Below are 16,135 nucleotides of genomic sequence, written 5' to 3'. Positions count from 1 at the left end.
TGGTGCCACCTTAATTTAACACTTACACTCCTGTCTTGCAATGGCTGGTGTCATCTTTTCTCCCTCATTAGACTGTAGCCTACCTGCCTCATTCATTATTATATCCACGGGTCTGTGAAAATGCCAACACACAGAGCACTCACAGGTGATACTGCTGAAAAAATACATTCATAGATTAAGGAGACAGTTAATAACCTCTTAACAAGACTGTGTGGAATAAAACACTTACTTCAAAGTATGAGTTCTGATGGGTGTGTTAAAAAATCTATCCTATTACTTTATAGACGGCCTTGTTCTTCGTGCATTTAATACTTCTAGCACTGACACCCATGGCATGTCGTAATTTATAAATTTATTAAGATGCAAGTTCAGACAGCATTGTTAAAGCTGTTGGGAAGACATCATTTAGGTGGTGAAAAAGCCTAGCAAATCATCAAACATCGATATCTAATATAATCTTTCTTCTCTTTATGTCATTCACAAGTGGACACTATTATGCATTAAAATGATGTTCACAAGTCTAGGTTATTGATAAGATGTCTGGAAGCAAGATATGAAAACAGGAGTCTTACATACATTTAATATTAGGTCACTGACTGTATAATCAATTAAGTTATTGGCAGTTACTGGGTTAGATTATCTCATATTGATGGCTTTTTATATAATGCTTCGTACTAAGTTTGAGATAGAAATCTCTAGAAAGTAAATTATACATTACATTTACCTATGTGTGTTGGGAATATACACCATACATATTAATTTTACATGGGTAGTCATTATTTTGTTTCTCTAAATTTGTATTTGTATTTGTTTGTATTCTCTAAATTTTCTATGAAGAATGTTTCTTTAGAAATAAGACAAATATTTTATTTCTTAAAAAACTAAATTCTTGGGCTTCCTTGGTGGCGCAGTGGTTAAGAATCCGCCTGCCAATGCAGGGGACACGGGTTCGAGCCCTGCTCTGGGAAGATCCCACATGCCGCGGAGGAACTAAGCCCGTGCGCCACAACTACTGAGCCTGCGCTCTAGAGCCCATGTGCCACAACTACTGAGCCCATGTGTCACAACTACTGAAGCCCGCGCGCCTAAAGCCTGTGCTCTGCAACAAGAGAAGCCACCGCAATGAGAAGCCCGTGCACTGCAACGGAGAGTAGCCCCCGCTCGCCGCAACTAGAGAAAGCCCGCGCCCAGCAACGAAGACCCAACACAGCCAAAAATAAATAAATTAAAAAAAAAAAACAACTAAACTCTTATAGGAGTAGAAATAACTCACACTTCTTTTGTGAAATAATGATTCCCCCTTGAGTGTGTGTGTGTATATCCATATACAAACATAGTTCAAAAGCATATTTTCATGACCTAGAAGTTATATTAGCAATAGCTCTAATTATGAGAGCTCTTTAATAGGAAATTATACCAGTTAATATAGAAATTATACTTATTTTTAAAATTTAGTTTTCTTCACTAAAAAAAATGAGTTCATAAAGTGGACTCAATAAAGTAATGGCTATTTAGAACCTCAATGAACATTTTAGATACAAATAAACATAGAAACAGTCTAAACAAGTAACATACTCTATAGCCATTTGACTTTTATTCAGGACAGAACCTAATTCATCTACCTTTGAAATCAATCAGTACTCTATAAAGGTGAAGGAGGCAAGAGATGAGAGGGACAAAAATGACCATATTAATCTCAGCTTTCTTTTTTTTTTTTAACATCTTTATTGGAGTATAATTTCTCTACAATGGTGTGTTAGTTTCTGCTTTATAACAAAGTGAATCAGTTATACATATACATATGTCCCCGTATCTCTTCCCTCTTGCATCTTCTTCTTTTGAATGTTTACATATCTGATTTTATATCGGGATTTCAGTCATGTCTCAAGGAAGGCACACAGAGCAGGCGTTCTCTCTGCAGGTGATGTGGGGAATGATAAAGCACAGGCAGCTGGGTCTGAAAGTTGGCTGCCTTCTCTCTGCAGGTGATGTGGGGAATGATAACGCACAGGCAGGGGAGAGCCCGCTGGTTTCTAACTGGACTAGGGCCATGTTAAAGTGAGACCTCCCTGGCTCTCCCAACCCTGGGAATTGGGGCTTCTCTCTGCCATTTACATCCTTCTGGGATCTGCGGTGTCCCACTCGCATCAGCCAGCAGGGGGCAGCCTGGAGACAGTTATAGAAAACAATAAACACGGACCTTGTGAGGAAACCTATTTTCACATATGGGTCAGTTCCATCTGGCATTACGTTTGTGGGATTTTGCACGTCATCTTGCAGGATGCAGGCCCACTCTTCTGAAAGTCACTCAGTAACTAAAGGCAAACATTTCTGAGAATCTGCTGTGCTCAATTGCTACCATCCCTTTAATCGAGTTCCTTGGACAAAATCAAGGATCAGAAGTTGTCTCAACACTTTGAGAGCAGCCAATGAATAACCGGGGGGAAGGGAAACCATAAGATAGTGATAATAGTCTCTCAACAGTGTGCACTAAGACAACCCCCGTTTACTACTTTCCAGTAAAACAGTTAAGGGTACAGCTTTGCCCTCTGACGAACCTGGGTTTCTTTCCTTTGCTCCCTTCTATTTGGCCAGGTAATCTGGGAAAAGTGCCTTAGCATGTGTGAGGCCACTTTCTCTACCTGCTTCAGAGCATTGATTGTGGAGATGGAGATGAAGAACATAACACAATTAGCAAAGGCTCTGGCACACAGTATGGGCTCAGTAACTATTACCTGATTACTATTAATTATGATTATTCTTCATGCACAGGACATTTAATCCAGTGCAAAGGTGCAGCAGAAAGTGTCAGGAGTATCTGTCCAGCCCACGAGCCTCCAGGCCTGGCACCCATCCCTCACCATTCCTCACTGCTTGGACCAGGGATGGATCCTGATACACATTTGGCCAATCATATATTCTCTCTACCGGACATGCAGCCTAGAGGGAAAGGGAGGCTATTCTTCGTGCCGTCTGGCTGAACTGAGGGGCTCCCACGTTTGGTCACGTGCACCTTGAGAAGCAGAGAGAGCAGATCTCCTGAGAGGAAGGGAAATAAAAGAGATGCTGCATTAGAATCCACAAGACCCTGGCAATCCACATTTGCAGCAACATGGATGGACCTAGAGATTGTCATACTGAGTGAAGTCAGTCAGACAGAGAAAGACAAATACCCTATGATATCGCTTATATGTGGAATCTAAAGAAACGGTACAAATGAACCTATTTACAAAACAAAACTTGAGTCACAGATGTAGAAAACAAACTTATGGTTACCAGTGGGAAAGGGGGGCGGGTAGGGATAAATTGGAAGATTGGGATTGACATATACACACTACTATATATAAAATAGATAACTGATAAGAACCTACTGTATAGTGCAGGGAACTCTACTCAATACTCTGTAATGACCTATATGGGAAAAGAATCTAAAAAAGAGTGTATATATGTATATGTATAACTGATTCACTTCGCTGTACACCTGAAACTAACACAACATTGTAAATCAACTATACTCCGATAAAAAAATTTTTTAATTAAAATGTTAAAAAAAAAAAAAAAAAGACCCTGGCAATCCAAAGCAGAAGCATGGTTTCTGCAAGCTTTCCCCTTTTTAGTGCCCATCCCCCCTAGACTTCCATCGGTCCTTGGGTTCTGTATTCTAACAAAAATTTTCTTTATCCACATATGATGATTTTTGTTTTTTTCTCTCAGCAACCAAGGGAGTCTTAACTAAGGCAACGAATCTCAAAAACAGAGAATTTTTTTAAAGAGCTCATTATTTTATAAGTAGAACCCAATAATCAAGACAGACTCATTTCAGGTGCAGCAGAAAATTTCTTTTCTCCCCTTTTCCTCCAAGATAATATCTGGGTATACAGGAGAGTATTTCTGAGCAGGGCCAGCTAGACAGGCCCCATGCTCAGAAGGCTCTCACACCTGGTTTACTGCTCTGCTGTCACCATCCTGAAATTCTTAATAATTTTATCTCTGAGCTTGCATTTTACAAGTGAAGTCCGATGGGACAGTAAAGCGTCCACACGAATGAGCAGAGCGGATGCATGCGATGTGCATTTCTGCTTTCCCTTGCCACCGCTCTCTTGCATAGGGCCTGCGGTGCCCATGAACAGGCGCGGAATTCCAGCGGACCCGCAACGTGTGGGAGACACCCAGTCTCACAGCCAGCACAAGGTAAGCACGCCACACCCAGCACTGAGCCGGCAGGGGTGCTGCCAGCCTCAAGAGGGCACGTTATTCATCCCCACCAGAACTTCCTACAAATGTATAAAGAAGGCACAAGGGTACTAAGAAACACAAACGACCAAGAGAGAACCCTATTACTCCCTTTCTCCCTGAGGTCACTTCCCTGTATTGGCCAATCTCTTAACCTGGAAGTGATGACATAGAAGAAAAGTGAAAGAGTAACTCTAGTTGTTTTCCTTGCAGTCCGTGCACATTGGTCAGGTGGAGAATGACCAATGTGGACTGGTCAACAGGCTGTGCAGAATCTTCTAGACCCCCTGATGACCAGGCTGAGGCTTATTTTAGCACTGGCTTTCTATGTAGGCACCTCCGTCGCCCAAACCTGCAACATGGCTCTGGCGTCATGGTGGCCAAATTGAGAACTTCTCAAGAACGGTGGTCCTCAGCCCTGGCTACACCTTAGATTCCCCTGGGAGCTGTGTCTTCCTAATGATAATACTGATGTCCGGGCTCCATCCTACACTCATCAAAAGGAGCAGAATTAAGACACTGTACTGGTGTACCACAGTTCCCAAGGCTATGTCTGCAGAAACAGGCATGGCGTTCATTGTCTACAAACACCATCCCAACATACAAACGTGAGAAGTGGGGGATTAGCACACTGATTTTCTACCTCAACACCCCTCCTTCCCTCACTCAGCTGTGCCAGGGGGTGGGATGGGTTTTCCCCCTTTGCTTAGGCAGGGACTTGCCCTAAATCGTAACCTGAGTCCCCTTCATCCATAGGTAGCCAATCCAAATCAACAGTCCTCGTGCCATCACAGCACCTGATGTGGAGGCCCTAGGCAAAGAGGCTGCACCAAAGCTTTGGGGCATGAACAGTGCCGCCTTGTGTGAACAAACAGAGAAGGGAAGAGACCCCCAAGCAGAAGACGCGAGAACTCCCATGTTTAACGGTTTGCTGCAGAACGAGCCTCTAAAGATCCTGGGGTGACGGTGCAGCTGGACAGGATCACTGCTGCCTTCACTTCTCAGTGTCTTTATGACAACGATCGCTGTGAACGCCCCGTGAGTGGACATCTGCTTTTGAACATCTGGCACCGGGGGGACAGTAGAGCAAAGCAGTCAAGGAATGAATCCTGGCTGAGCCAACGATCAAGCGTGCGATCTCGACAAAGTCACTTTGTCTCTTTGCGCCTCATTCAGCCATCGTCGCCATGTGAGCGCCACTGTCAGTCGCCCCACAGAGTTCTTAGGGACGCTGAATGTGCGTTGGCACGGGCAAGGCCCCTGGAGGAGACAAACAGCAAAGACCACACAAGCGCGCGTTCAACAAGCAGCAGCGAATGCAAATTTGGCGTTGCTCCACGCCTTTGAGCACAGAAATAGAAACCAAATAAAAAGCACGCCCAGACAGCCTTTGCACTGCAGAAAGTATCACAGACACTTGCCACTCAAACATAGAAAGTACAGAAAAAAAAAAAAAAAAGGCATAAGTCAAATGTCAAGAAAAACGCGTAACTAATAGAAATGCCTATGATTTCAACAATTATGCGTCAACATCTGATGAAAATACACCTCGGGTGGGTGGCCCATACAAGTGGGGTCACTGAAATGAAGTCTACATGGTTACGAGATCCTTCTCACTCAATATTAAGCAAAAATGTTATTTTAGTTTCTTTGCTAACTGAAGGAAAATAACCTTTATACTTGTCTGTGTTCACAGAATGCTGAAATGAAGCTAACTTATATTTTAAATATTATCTTGTGAATGCTTCCGTACCCTACAGAATCCAAATTTTTTCTATAATACAACTGGGAAAATGGGGTCATGTTGGTGATGAGCTGATTTCCTAAAATTTGGAGTATATGAAAAAAGTAAACTAAAAATAAAATTTGGAGTATACGTGCATGAAAAAACAGGAAAATTAAATTTCAGAATTACAAAGACCTTTTGGAGACCCTTGACCTTACAATTTTACTTTTACAGCTGCTTTTTAAGTGCAATGTGGCCATGCAGCTACTCCAAGGACTCTGTTAAGAAAAGTTCACTTTCTGAAAATGGCCCTTCAAAAGCATGCTAAGAGTGCAGTCCTGATCCCTCAAGGTGAGAGAGTGAATAATATATGGGAAAGAAAGTCTGGTGCTTAAAATGACAGCTTAAATAGGGCTCTCTGGCTTCCATGTGGGAATTTAGAAATACAAAACTAATGTTAGGCTGGAGGTAGACTTCCCCAAGCAAGGAATGCTGTTGAAATGACTTTGAACTTGCCATCTGTTTTATTCACAGAGAATAAATTTTGTGTGTTCATTATTTTAAATATCTCTGCCTACTGGGAAATAGCCCAGTTCATCAGAACTTGGGATTTTTTTTCCCCCAGGAAAAACTGAATCAGTCCATATGATTCAACAAATACGTCTCCATAATACTACAACATTCTAACAGTCACTACTCTGCTGCTACTTTTCTGAGAATGCAAGCCCTAACAGAAGATTCTGAAATTACAGCTGTCTTTTCCATGTCAGCCTGGGTCCTTTCAAAATTTCACTTTGACCTCCATTTCAGACTTCTAACCCATTTTACCCATTCGTTTTGTAGCTTTGTGAATAGGGAATGTATCTGTGTATAGTTTGCTATAACACATCACTTTTGCCTTAGAAATTCTGTGAAGATGTTGTAAAGAATGATTTTGAAAGTTTATGTTAGCGGTATATTTCTCATGGTTTTAAAATCAAATATGAAATACATTAGTGGACACTCACCAAATGGTGACTCTACTCTTTTCCCAAATGCTCAGAAGTAAGGGATGACGGGAGGACCTCTGAGATCACTCCCCGCTCTACAAAATGCTTTTGGTAGAAGGGCATTGTCATTATTGTCACAGCTGTTAAAAACAAACATTTATTTAGCATCTACTTCTCTGACCCTATGTGTAGGATAAGATCCTTGGTAGCACTCCAAGAACCACAGCTCCCTACATGGAAATTTATCACAGGGAAACATTTGCATCCATTTACACCGATTTGGTGAGCAACAGTCTTGTACCATCTCTAATATCCAAAATAGCTCATATAATTCAAAAGAGGCAAACAAAACTATTGATTAAGTCAATGGTGAACATTTATGCCAAGCAGCATGTACTGTTCATCTAAACATACCTAAAATCGCAACCAACTTTTCAATGCCCCAAACGTCACAGTCGTGTTCTTATTTGTTTGGGGAAATACTCGCCAGATGAATACTTATCACGAAGTTTTATATATCAAAAAGACTAAATTTCCCTGTCTTATGTAGAGATTATAGCTGCATTTTTGCTTGTTTAACTCAACAAATATTTATCAGGTACTGCAGTGGATGTTGTTGGTTTAGGCCTGCCCAGCTGACTCCACCTGGACTTGGCAATGCTTCCCCTCATTCTGTCCATCGTCTGCAGGACTCGCTCCCCCGTTCATGGGCTCACATCACTGTATCACCATTTGCTGTCCACGCTGACTCTTCCAGGGACACGCATGCGACAAAAACAGAACCAGCAGGAGTCTTTTTCTAAGTTTGAGAGGTGGGTAGTGGAAGAACTTTTCCACTGATATGCTGAGAGTCTGTGAGGCTGCCAGCAGCCTCCTGGGGATGTCCGGACTGCAGAGTGAAACTAAGATGAGAAAAACAGGAAATGGCACAAGGGTGGCCCTCCAGCACCCACTGCATGCTTGATCCAGCCATCTCTACAGTTAGTCCTACCTCTAAACCTCCCCATATTTGATATTTATCCATTTTGGCTGAGCTGGGTCTTAGCTGCGGCACTCGGGATCTTCGTTGCGGTATGTGCAGCATGCAAACTCTTAGTTGCGGCATGTAAGTGGGATCTAGTTCCCCGACCAGGGATCGAACCCAGTCCCCCTGCACTGGGAGCATGGAGTCTTAACCACTGGACCACGAGGAAAGTCCCTAAACCTCCCGATATTTGAACTAGCACATTCTTTTTGCTTAAGCCAGTTAGATATCTGAAACATATAAACTAAAGATTCCCAACTCTTATAAACATTTAGCTACCTTTTAGATGCCGGCAAAAGCCAAGAAATAGGGACTTCCCTGGTGGCCCAGTGGTTAAGAATCCGCCTGCCAATGCAGGGGGCACGGGTTCGAGCCCTGGTCCGGGAAGATTCCATGTGCCGTGGAGCAACTAAGCCCATGCGCCACAACTACGGAGCCTGCGCTCTAGACCCCGTGAGCCACAACTACCGAGCCCGCGAGCCACAACTACTGAAGCCCGCGCGCCTAGAGCCCGTGCTCCGCAACGAGAAGCCACTGCAATGAGAAGCCCGTGCACCGCAACGAAGAGTAGCCCCTGCTTGCCGCAACTAGAGAAAGACCGCGCGCAGCAACGAAGACCCAACGCAGCCATAAACAAACAAATAAATAAATAAATAAAATCCAAGAAGTACAAGATGGTCCCTGCTCCAAATCAACTCTGAACATAGAAGACGGAGGCAACCGCATTTCTAACCAAAATGAAAGGTGAAAAATACTACCGCAATGCCTCAAGCATGGTAACAAAGAGAAGGGTGTGGTTAATATTGACAGAAGGTGTTTGAATTTAATCCAAAAGGACATACTGAGACAACAGTTTTTTAGGCCCAGAAGAATAAGTAGAACTTAATAGAGTAGAAAAATGTGAAAGTACATTCCAGTAAGAAAAAACAGTGAACTAAAAATGGACAGTTTATCCACTAAGATTTTTTTTTTTAATTTTCTAATGCCTACTCCAGTCCTTGTCATATATTAGACACTGAAGTTTATTTAAAGAGTGAACAAAGGCATGAATACAATTGATTAGATACATGATTTATCTGGAGTTAGGACCCTGGTCAATGACATGACCCCCTTCTATAACACTGTTCCTAATGGAAATTATGTTCTCTTTACAATAACTTACTTTATGACACAGCTTCCAGGAAAAGGAGTAATCCGAGTGACTTACTGCTGTAATTGATAAATGCAGAAAGGGTAGCCTGAGTTAACTGCTTTTTTTTCTTCTTTTCCAGATGCAAACAAGTTTCCTAAATGCTATAAATTTATACATCACATTTATTAAACACTTTTACCACTTTTTAGTAAAATTATAAATGCCTAAATATGAAGACCAATTACAAATTCTGACCGAAGAAAGGACTGAAGGAATAACAAGTTTCTGAGACCCGTCAAGGGCCAAAGAGCACAATCCTGGGCACATAATAAGAACTTACTAGCTCACTAATTCATTTCTGAACCACCGTAGGGGAGGAAGGTCTGTGAGCACCGTTGTAACAGTTATATGAGACAATGGGTACAAAGGACTGGCATGGAATGGGCCCTCAAAAGGCATAATTAATAATAAGCTTCCAGCAAGTAGGAGTAGATGCAAAAACAAAATACACCAGAATTCTTATTTTCTCCCTTTGAAATGAGGTGATTAGATAATTGGATGTTTTGGCAATTAGGCTGTTTCTTTCAACGACAGCATCAGTAATGATGAGATCCTGTACTCCAAATTAAAACAGAGTAGTATTTTGGTGAATTTGATGAAGCATACGGCACCGAAGCTGACATTCTGTTTATCACTCAGTGCTATCACCTGTTTGACACTGATATTATTTCCCCAATAATCCCCTCCACTGGAGGATAATTATCTGAAGGGTAAGGAGAAGGACTACTCCCAACCATCTGTACAAACTGTGGACCACAAGCAGCCAGGTCAAGGACAGAGCTGTTTAGCAACAAAGAAAACAGGGCAGAGAGAATACAGATTTTCTTTTACTGGGCTTTTAAAAAATATTTAGGACCCTGTCAGGCATTTGATATCCCACTCCCACCATCACTTCACAACACCGACACCTGGCTACCAAAGATCTAAACCCCTTTTGTATAAAAGATTATCTCTTAAGTATGAACATTTTGAAAGCTTCTCTGCTCTGTCTCACCCTTATGCAGAATATCAACTGCAAGCGGTGTAATTAAGTAATTCTAATACAATAACAGAAACACTCAGAAAGTCTTTCTACCTTGATCTCTCAGTTCAGTGTATATTATACTTGGAACCTTTCACATAGTAAATTAAAACAAAGCTTATACATAAAGGTTACATTTTTTAAATGTTTTTTCTAATAGAAATACCTTGATATTTAGTTTCTATGCCATGTTAAGATGATCTATAGTGTACATTTTCAGATGTCTCCAATCCCAAGTAAATTACACTTCTTAAGGATGCCTAGTTTTGAATTGTTTTCAAATGTCACCAGTCTGGTTACATACATACATTTGCATATATATGTACATATATAACAGAAAATATATTACATATGTAATTCATATACTTTTTGAAAAAAGTATTCTTCCATTTAGAAAAGAGTCACCCAAGGGACTTCCCTGGTGGTCCAGTGGTTAAGACTGCATGCTCCCAATGCAGGGGGCACAGGTTTGATCCCTGGTCTGGGAACTAAGATTCCGCATGCTGCACAGTGCGGCCAAAAAATAAAATGAAAAAATAAATAAATAAACATAATCACCAAAGTACCATCACAGCTCTATGTGAGAAAAGAGTCACTGAGTTTTACTTCAAGTAGTTGGTTATTCTAGCGTTATTTCTAACAGAGAGAAAACAGGTGCAATGGAAAAGGCACTTACATTAGTGAGGTCTGTTTAGCTTGCAAGATTTAGAAACTCGGTTCTAACTCACTTAAGAAAACGAAGAGCAAAGGGCGGGTGCGGTGTGGGAGTGAGCCAGGGATGGTCGCAGTTGCATCCCCAGGCTCAAGAAACGCCATCACACCTACTAGGCCAGCTCCTCTCTCTTTCTCAGCCCCGACTCCCTCTAAACTGCCTTTATTCCCGGGCTGCCCGTCCACACGGTGGCCTCCGCTGACGACCGACGCCTCCTTAGAGAAAACAACAACCTGTGGGGGTGAAGCCTCCTCTGTGGGTTCACGTGGGATGCCCTACTCCACGACTGCAGAACTGCCTTGCTCAGAATTCTACGGTGGTCTCAAAACAAGGGAATGCTTCAACAAGGCACAGAGCGTGTGGTGACCCGAGGTATCACCTTGAGGCCCCTGTGGCAAAGGGCGCTGCTGTGTGTGTCAATGGTGTGGCCACAATCCCCTGAAATTAAAGGCTGTGCATCTAATCTTTAAAGTGCATCGAGTTCAGCGTGCAGGGCTCTGGGAGGGGGTGACAGGGGTGAGGAGTTCGTACACGGAGGGAGGGTACGGGTGTCTCGGGGAACGATGGCATGTGCCCCACAGAGCTGTTCTCCTGTGCTAAGATGCCAAGGTTGGAAAATAAATGCCACCGCATGGACAGTAGACTGGAACACGAGATTACACTCAGACACTTTGCGATAAGGCTCAGTCCTTGCGGCAGAGGTGGGGCAAGAATCCCTTATCCCTCCCTGATCCCGTACCTTTCTCTCTTTAGGAGAATACATGATCAAATCTTGCGGGAGGAAGCTGGGGGTGTGGAAAGCCTTGGGCACCTTGTGTCTGTGCCAGCTGCTCTCGTAGGTACCTCCCAGAGCTAAGGGTTTGCTGCCCCCCAGCTCAGTGTGGACATGCACAGCACCTGTGTGTGGCTTTGTACGAGCACACGATCACGCCTCTGCAATTAACACATCGACTGTCTCCCTACCCTCTAGGCTCTAGATGAGGAAGAACTGAATTCCTGTCAACTTCGTTTTCCCTGAACCAGCACTGTGTTTGTTACACAATGGATGCTTAAATGTTCGATAAATGGCTAGCAAATAAACCAGTTCAAAACTAAATTATGGGGTTTCCCTGGTGGCGCAGTGGTTAAGAATTCGCCTGCCAATGCAGGGGACACGGGTTTGAGCCCTGGTCCGGGAAGATCCCACATGCCACGGGGCAACTAAGCCTGTGCGCCACAACTACTGAGCCTGCGCTCTAGACCCCGTGAGCCACAACTACCGAGCCCGCGAGCCACAACTACCGAGCCCGCGAGCCACAACTACTGAAGCCCGCACGCCTAGAGCCCATGCTCCACAAGAGAAGCCACCGCAATGAGAAGCCCGTGCAACAACGAAGACCCAATGCAGCTAAAAACAAATAAATAAATTTATTTTTTTAAAAAACAACTAAATTACTAAGGAAAATACAGAGGCAAAACCAGGCAAAAGATTTTCTGAAAAATGTCCTGAAAAGGCAATTAAATTACTATATACTCACATCACAAGAGTAACTTACTTAAATCCAACAATCACAACAAATATTTATTAATCACACACTATGTGCCAAGTGCCATGCATGGCGCTGAGATTATAAAGACAAACGTGAATGAATCTGACATTCTTCCTTACCTTAGGAAACGGAACCTTTTAATTAGTTGCATGTGGGTATAACATGGGGTAGAAGGGAGAAAAGAGGAGAGAATTAAAAAAAAAAAAAGGTTTAAATTGTTAAGAATTACATTATGGAGCTCTGTGGACACTTTTCCTGTGACCCTTAAATTTGGCGGGATCTCACTCACCGGCAGGGGTGGTAATAACCGCTGATCTCATCTTTCCTTTAAGCAAAGGATCCCAAAGCCGCGGTATGCATCCTGGTTGCCCCAGCGACAAATTTCTCACCTGTTTTCTGAATCAACCTGCTGCCAGTGTCCCAAAGCAGGAAATAGGTGGCCCTGCCACCACTGCCAATTCTGGCTCTGTGGACCTTGTCGCTCCTTAAATTTTCGATGCCACCACACCACTTTAAACCAGACCACCCCAGGAGTTAGACCGGCGCTTTGCAAACTTTAGGGTGCAGAGCAATGCCTGGGGATTCTGTTAAAATGCAGACTGCTTCAGGAGATCTGAGGCCTGGGATTCTTCCTTCCTAATAAGTTCCCTGGAGGACGCTCTCTTGGGAAGACCACACCCTACCAGAGAGTTAGAAGGCAATGGAAGGACGCAAGAATGAACAGCTTGTCCTTCTATACTTCCTGGATATACACACACTTGCCCTTCCCGTCACGAAATTCGAATGGTAGTGAAGAATTCAGAGTAATGCAGTTGTGCTATGCATAGGCATTAGGGTGTCTGCAAGATCAGCTGTCTCAGAAGTCTACTTACAAGAATAAACACGAGATCTCTTCCTTAGTCGTGACATCCAGGGTTCTTTCTTACAGAAAGTGTGTGGGCCAGAGCCCAGGTCACTAGCACCCCAAATGAGAGAGAAAGAAAAAAGTCCAAGGTAAAGACCATCTGGGGAGCTCCCACCCACTCCCTCTCCTGCTTAAGGTAGAGACACTTGTGTGTTTCGGATTCTCTTCTGTTCTTCAGTGAGAGTAAATTTGTCCTTAAACAAGGGGGCCTGGAGAACCTTCAACCGGAAACTCTGCAATTCCTTAAGGCTTGCTTGTTAGGATTAAATAGGGAAGACATTGCTGAGGGAGAGAAGGAATTGTCAGTCCTTTGAATCCGGGCGGGAATGCGAGCCGAGTGGGCCGCCTTAGAAAGCTGCTTCTCAGATCTACCCAGAGCCAGTGGTGCTACCAGACGACAGACGCCGGTCTGCTGAAGGCCTGCTATGCAGCATGAACGTTACGATTTAGCACCAACTCGGATTTTACCATCCCATTTTGCAGAAGAGTCACCTGGGAAGCTCAGAGAGGTCGCATAACCCACCCAAGGCCACACAGCTTAAGGCGGGCTAAGGGTGTGAACGCTGCCCAAAGCCATAGTGCGGCCTTTCCAACAATGCTTAAGGAAACATCAGAGGTAGGCTTCCAAAAGCTGCGGGGCATTCAATCCCAAGGTAGCCCCTAGGCCCCGCCCTTACAGGGACAGCTGGACCGCCCCGAGGCTGAGGGGGAGGGAAACCACTTCCGGACAACAGCCGCCAAGGCCAAGCACTTCCGGTACACAGCAAACGAGGGTCGTTCGGGTCAGCCGACTTGCAGGTGAGGGCCGGCCCGCAGGTGGCGCATAGGGACGAAAATGCATCCCGAGGTATCCGAAGACAGTATGACTCGAGACGAGAAAGTCTTATCCCTTACCCGCGCTAGGGGACACCAAGGTCAAGCGGCCGAGCGCGCGCCGCCATGTTGAGTCCAGCGGCTTAAGTGGAGCAGGCGGAGCCTCGCGGACGCTCGCGTCGGCGCGATGACGTCACAGACCCGCGCGGGTAGGCCGGCCTCAATCCCTTGTGCGGAAGCTTCCTGGGCGGGCGTGGTCCGGCCCTGATAGGCGGGGCCGGGTTGAGTGACGGCCCTGCCCCGCCTTCCGGTTAAGGGACAGGGGGTGCGGGGCGGGGGGGGTACGATGTTCTACACGGAAGTGCCTCAGGCCTGCGTTGGTAGGGCGGAGCGCGGGGCGGGCGGGGGGCAGGTTCCGGCCCCCCGGAGGTGGCTCCCGGGCGAGCGGGTCCGCGTAGGCATCCCTGGGGGTGTTGCAGCAGCGACCCTCGTCCCGCCACCCCCAGACCGCAGGATGGGGGGGACACTGGGCCTGCGCACGCTGGGTCGGCCCCCCTGGAGACCCATCCCCTTGTCCCCTCTCCAATCTGAAGAAATTAAACCCAAACCGGGGCTCGGCTGCAGCGACTGAGCCTCCTTTCGCACAGGGCCTGGCTCCGCGCATCAGAACGAGGGTTTTCGGTTCCTAAATTCCAGGCCGGGGCCAAGTGCCCAATCTGAAGGTCCCGGTATCCCCGAGAAACCCCTGAGGGCATCCAGGGGGAGCAGTTTTGGCGGCGGGGCGGGGGGCATTGTTTTATACACGTGGTGAAATCGTTCCCCCTGAAGTTTTGTGAAATATAGTTTCATTGTTAGATTTGTTGCAAGTATCAGGTGATGCAGATGTCATTTCTTTGAGCCTCCAGTTGCCCTCGCCAGTCATGACCTCAGTTTGTCTTGAGAAACTTGGCTATGAAATACACAGCATTGTTGAATAATTGAGTATTGCATTATTGAATAATTGAGAGCATCAGGTTAAAAAAACAAAACAACAGCAACAAAAAACGGATGCTCACGATGGAAACGGTGGGGAGCCAAGACATCTGTTTTAAATTCACTGATGCACTCGCAAAGAGCAAATGTGTCTTTCATTTGAAGTTTGCTAACGTCTCTAATGATTTTACCAGTAGCCCACACCCCCAAAAGTATCAAAAGGTCAAGAAAAAAGGACCAAATGCCTTGCCAATTGGAATTTAACCATTTGGTTTTTGCCAAGTAATTAAAAAGTAGGTTGCATAGTCTATGTACTGAACAAATATAGACTGTTGTAATTTTTTTTTAATTAATATGATTGTAGTGGGTCAAGGTGAGAGAGGGAAAAGTTTCCTTGAAAGCTTTGGGTGTTTAATTAGACTTTAATTGAAAAGATTATGCTTAGAACAGAGAATTCTGTATATAAAAGAAAGCCTTGGAATGATGACTAGCATAAGAGTACACAGCATGTGGAACAAACTATACCAACTTACGGGCATTTTTGGGTTTTGTGTCACCAATTTCACAGCTGGAATGAAGCACATCAACTTGTCGTTTGCAGCGTGTGGGTTTCTGGGCATTTACCACTTGGGGGTAGCATCCGCACTTTGCAAACACGGCAAAAAGCTCCTGAAGAATGTCAAGGCCTTTGCCGGGGCTTCTGCAGGATCCTTGGTTGCTTCTGTCCTGCTAACAGCGCCACAAAAAATAGAGGTAATTAAGTACTAACTAGGCTGTGTTTCTCATGCAGAAATTACGCCCAAACAACGAAGATGATGGTTAACTATATACTAAGTTAACTGCAGAGAAATAATCCTTTGCCTGGGAAACAGAAAAGGTTGACTTTAAAATTTAATCATTCGGGATCTCTGCTTTCCATTTGGAAAAGATTATTTTGAGTGACAACAAGACAAGGAAATAAAATGCCTTCTTTTACTCTAGAGTGTTTATTTAGTCTTAAGATTCCAGCTTTGTTTCTTT

The 16,135-nt window shown here is 44.4% G+C and overlaps 1 protein-coding gene and 1 long non-coding RNA gene across 13 annotated transcripts in view; one reads left to right on the top strand and one right to left on the bottom strand.

Moving 5' to 3' along the window:
- Positions 1 to 7,103: 7,103 nt before the first annotated feature.
- Positions 7,104 to 13,412, bottom strand: LOC118888234. Of its 3 annotated transcripts, none has more exons than XR_005018281.1 (4): positions 13,299 to 13,388; positions 12,546 to 12,560; positions 9,135 to 9,181; positions 7,104 to 7,850 (listed from the first exon to the last, which is right to left on the bottom strand). It is a non-coding gene; the product is annotated as an uncharacterized LOC118888234 (long non-coding RNA). The 3 variants fall into 3 exon arrangements; XR_005018283.1 differs by having other exon boundaries at positions 7,104 to 7,837; XR_005018282.1 differs by lacking the exon at positions 12,546 to 12,560 and having other exon boundaries at positions 13,299 to 13,412.
- Positions 13,413 to 14,060: 648 nt separating this feature from the next.
- PNPLA4 (patatin like phospholipase domain containing 4) overlaps positions 14,061 to 16,135 on the top strand; it is a 108,916-nt gene continuing 106,841 nt past the window's right edge. For 6 of the 10 annotated variants that reach the window (XR_005018280.1, XM_036839206.1, XM_036839209.1 and 3 more), the window contains exons 1-2: positions 14,457 to 14,523; positions 15,684 to 15,868. Coding sequence is in view for 6 of the 10 variants with exons in the window: in XM_036839206.1 (XP_036695101.1) it covers positions 14,490 to 14,523; positions 15,684 to 15,868 (219 nt within the window). In the remaining 4 variants the exon portion in view is untranslated. Of the gene's footprint in view, positions 14,129 to 14,232; positions 14,353 to 14,456; positions 14,524 to 15,683; positions 15,869 to 16,135 lie in introns of those variants that run through there. The other 4 variants (XM_036839205.1, XM_036839211.1, XM_036839212.1 and 1 more) reach the window with 4 other exon arrangements.

Source organism: Balaenoptera musculus, chromosome X, assembly GCF_009873245.2.
Source record: "Balaenoptera musculus isolate JJ_BM4_2016_0621 chromosome X, mBalMus1.pri.v3, whole genome shotgun sequence".
Lineage (NCBI taxonomy): Eukaryota > Metazoa > Chordata > Mammalia > Artiodactyla > Balaenopteridae > Balaenoptera > Balaenoptera musculus.
Note: the sequence above shows the minus strand (reverse complement) of the source record. Positions and strands in the feature narration are given on the sequence as shown.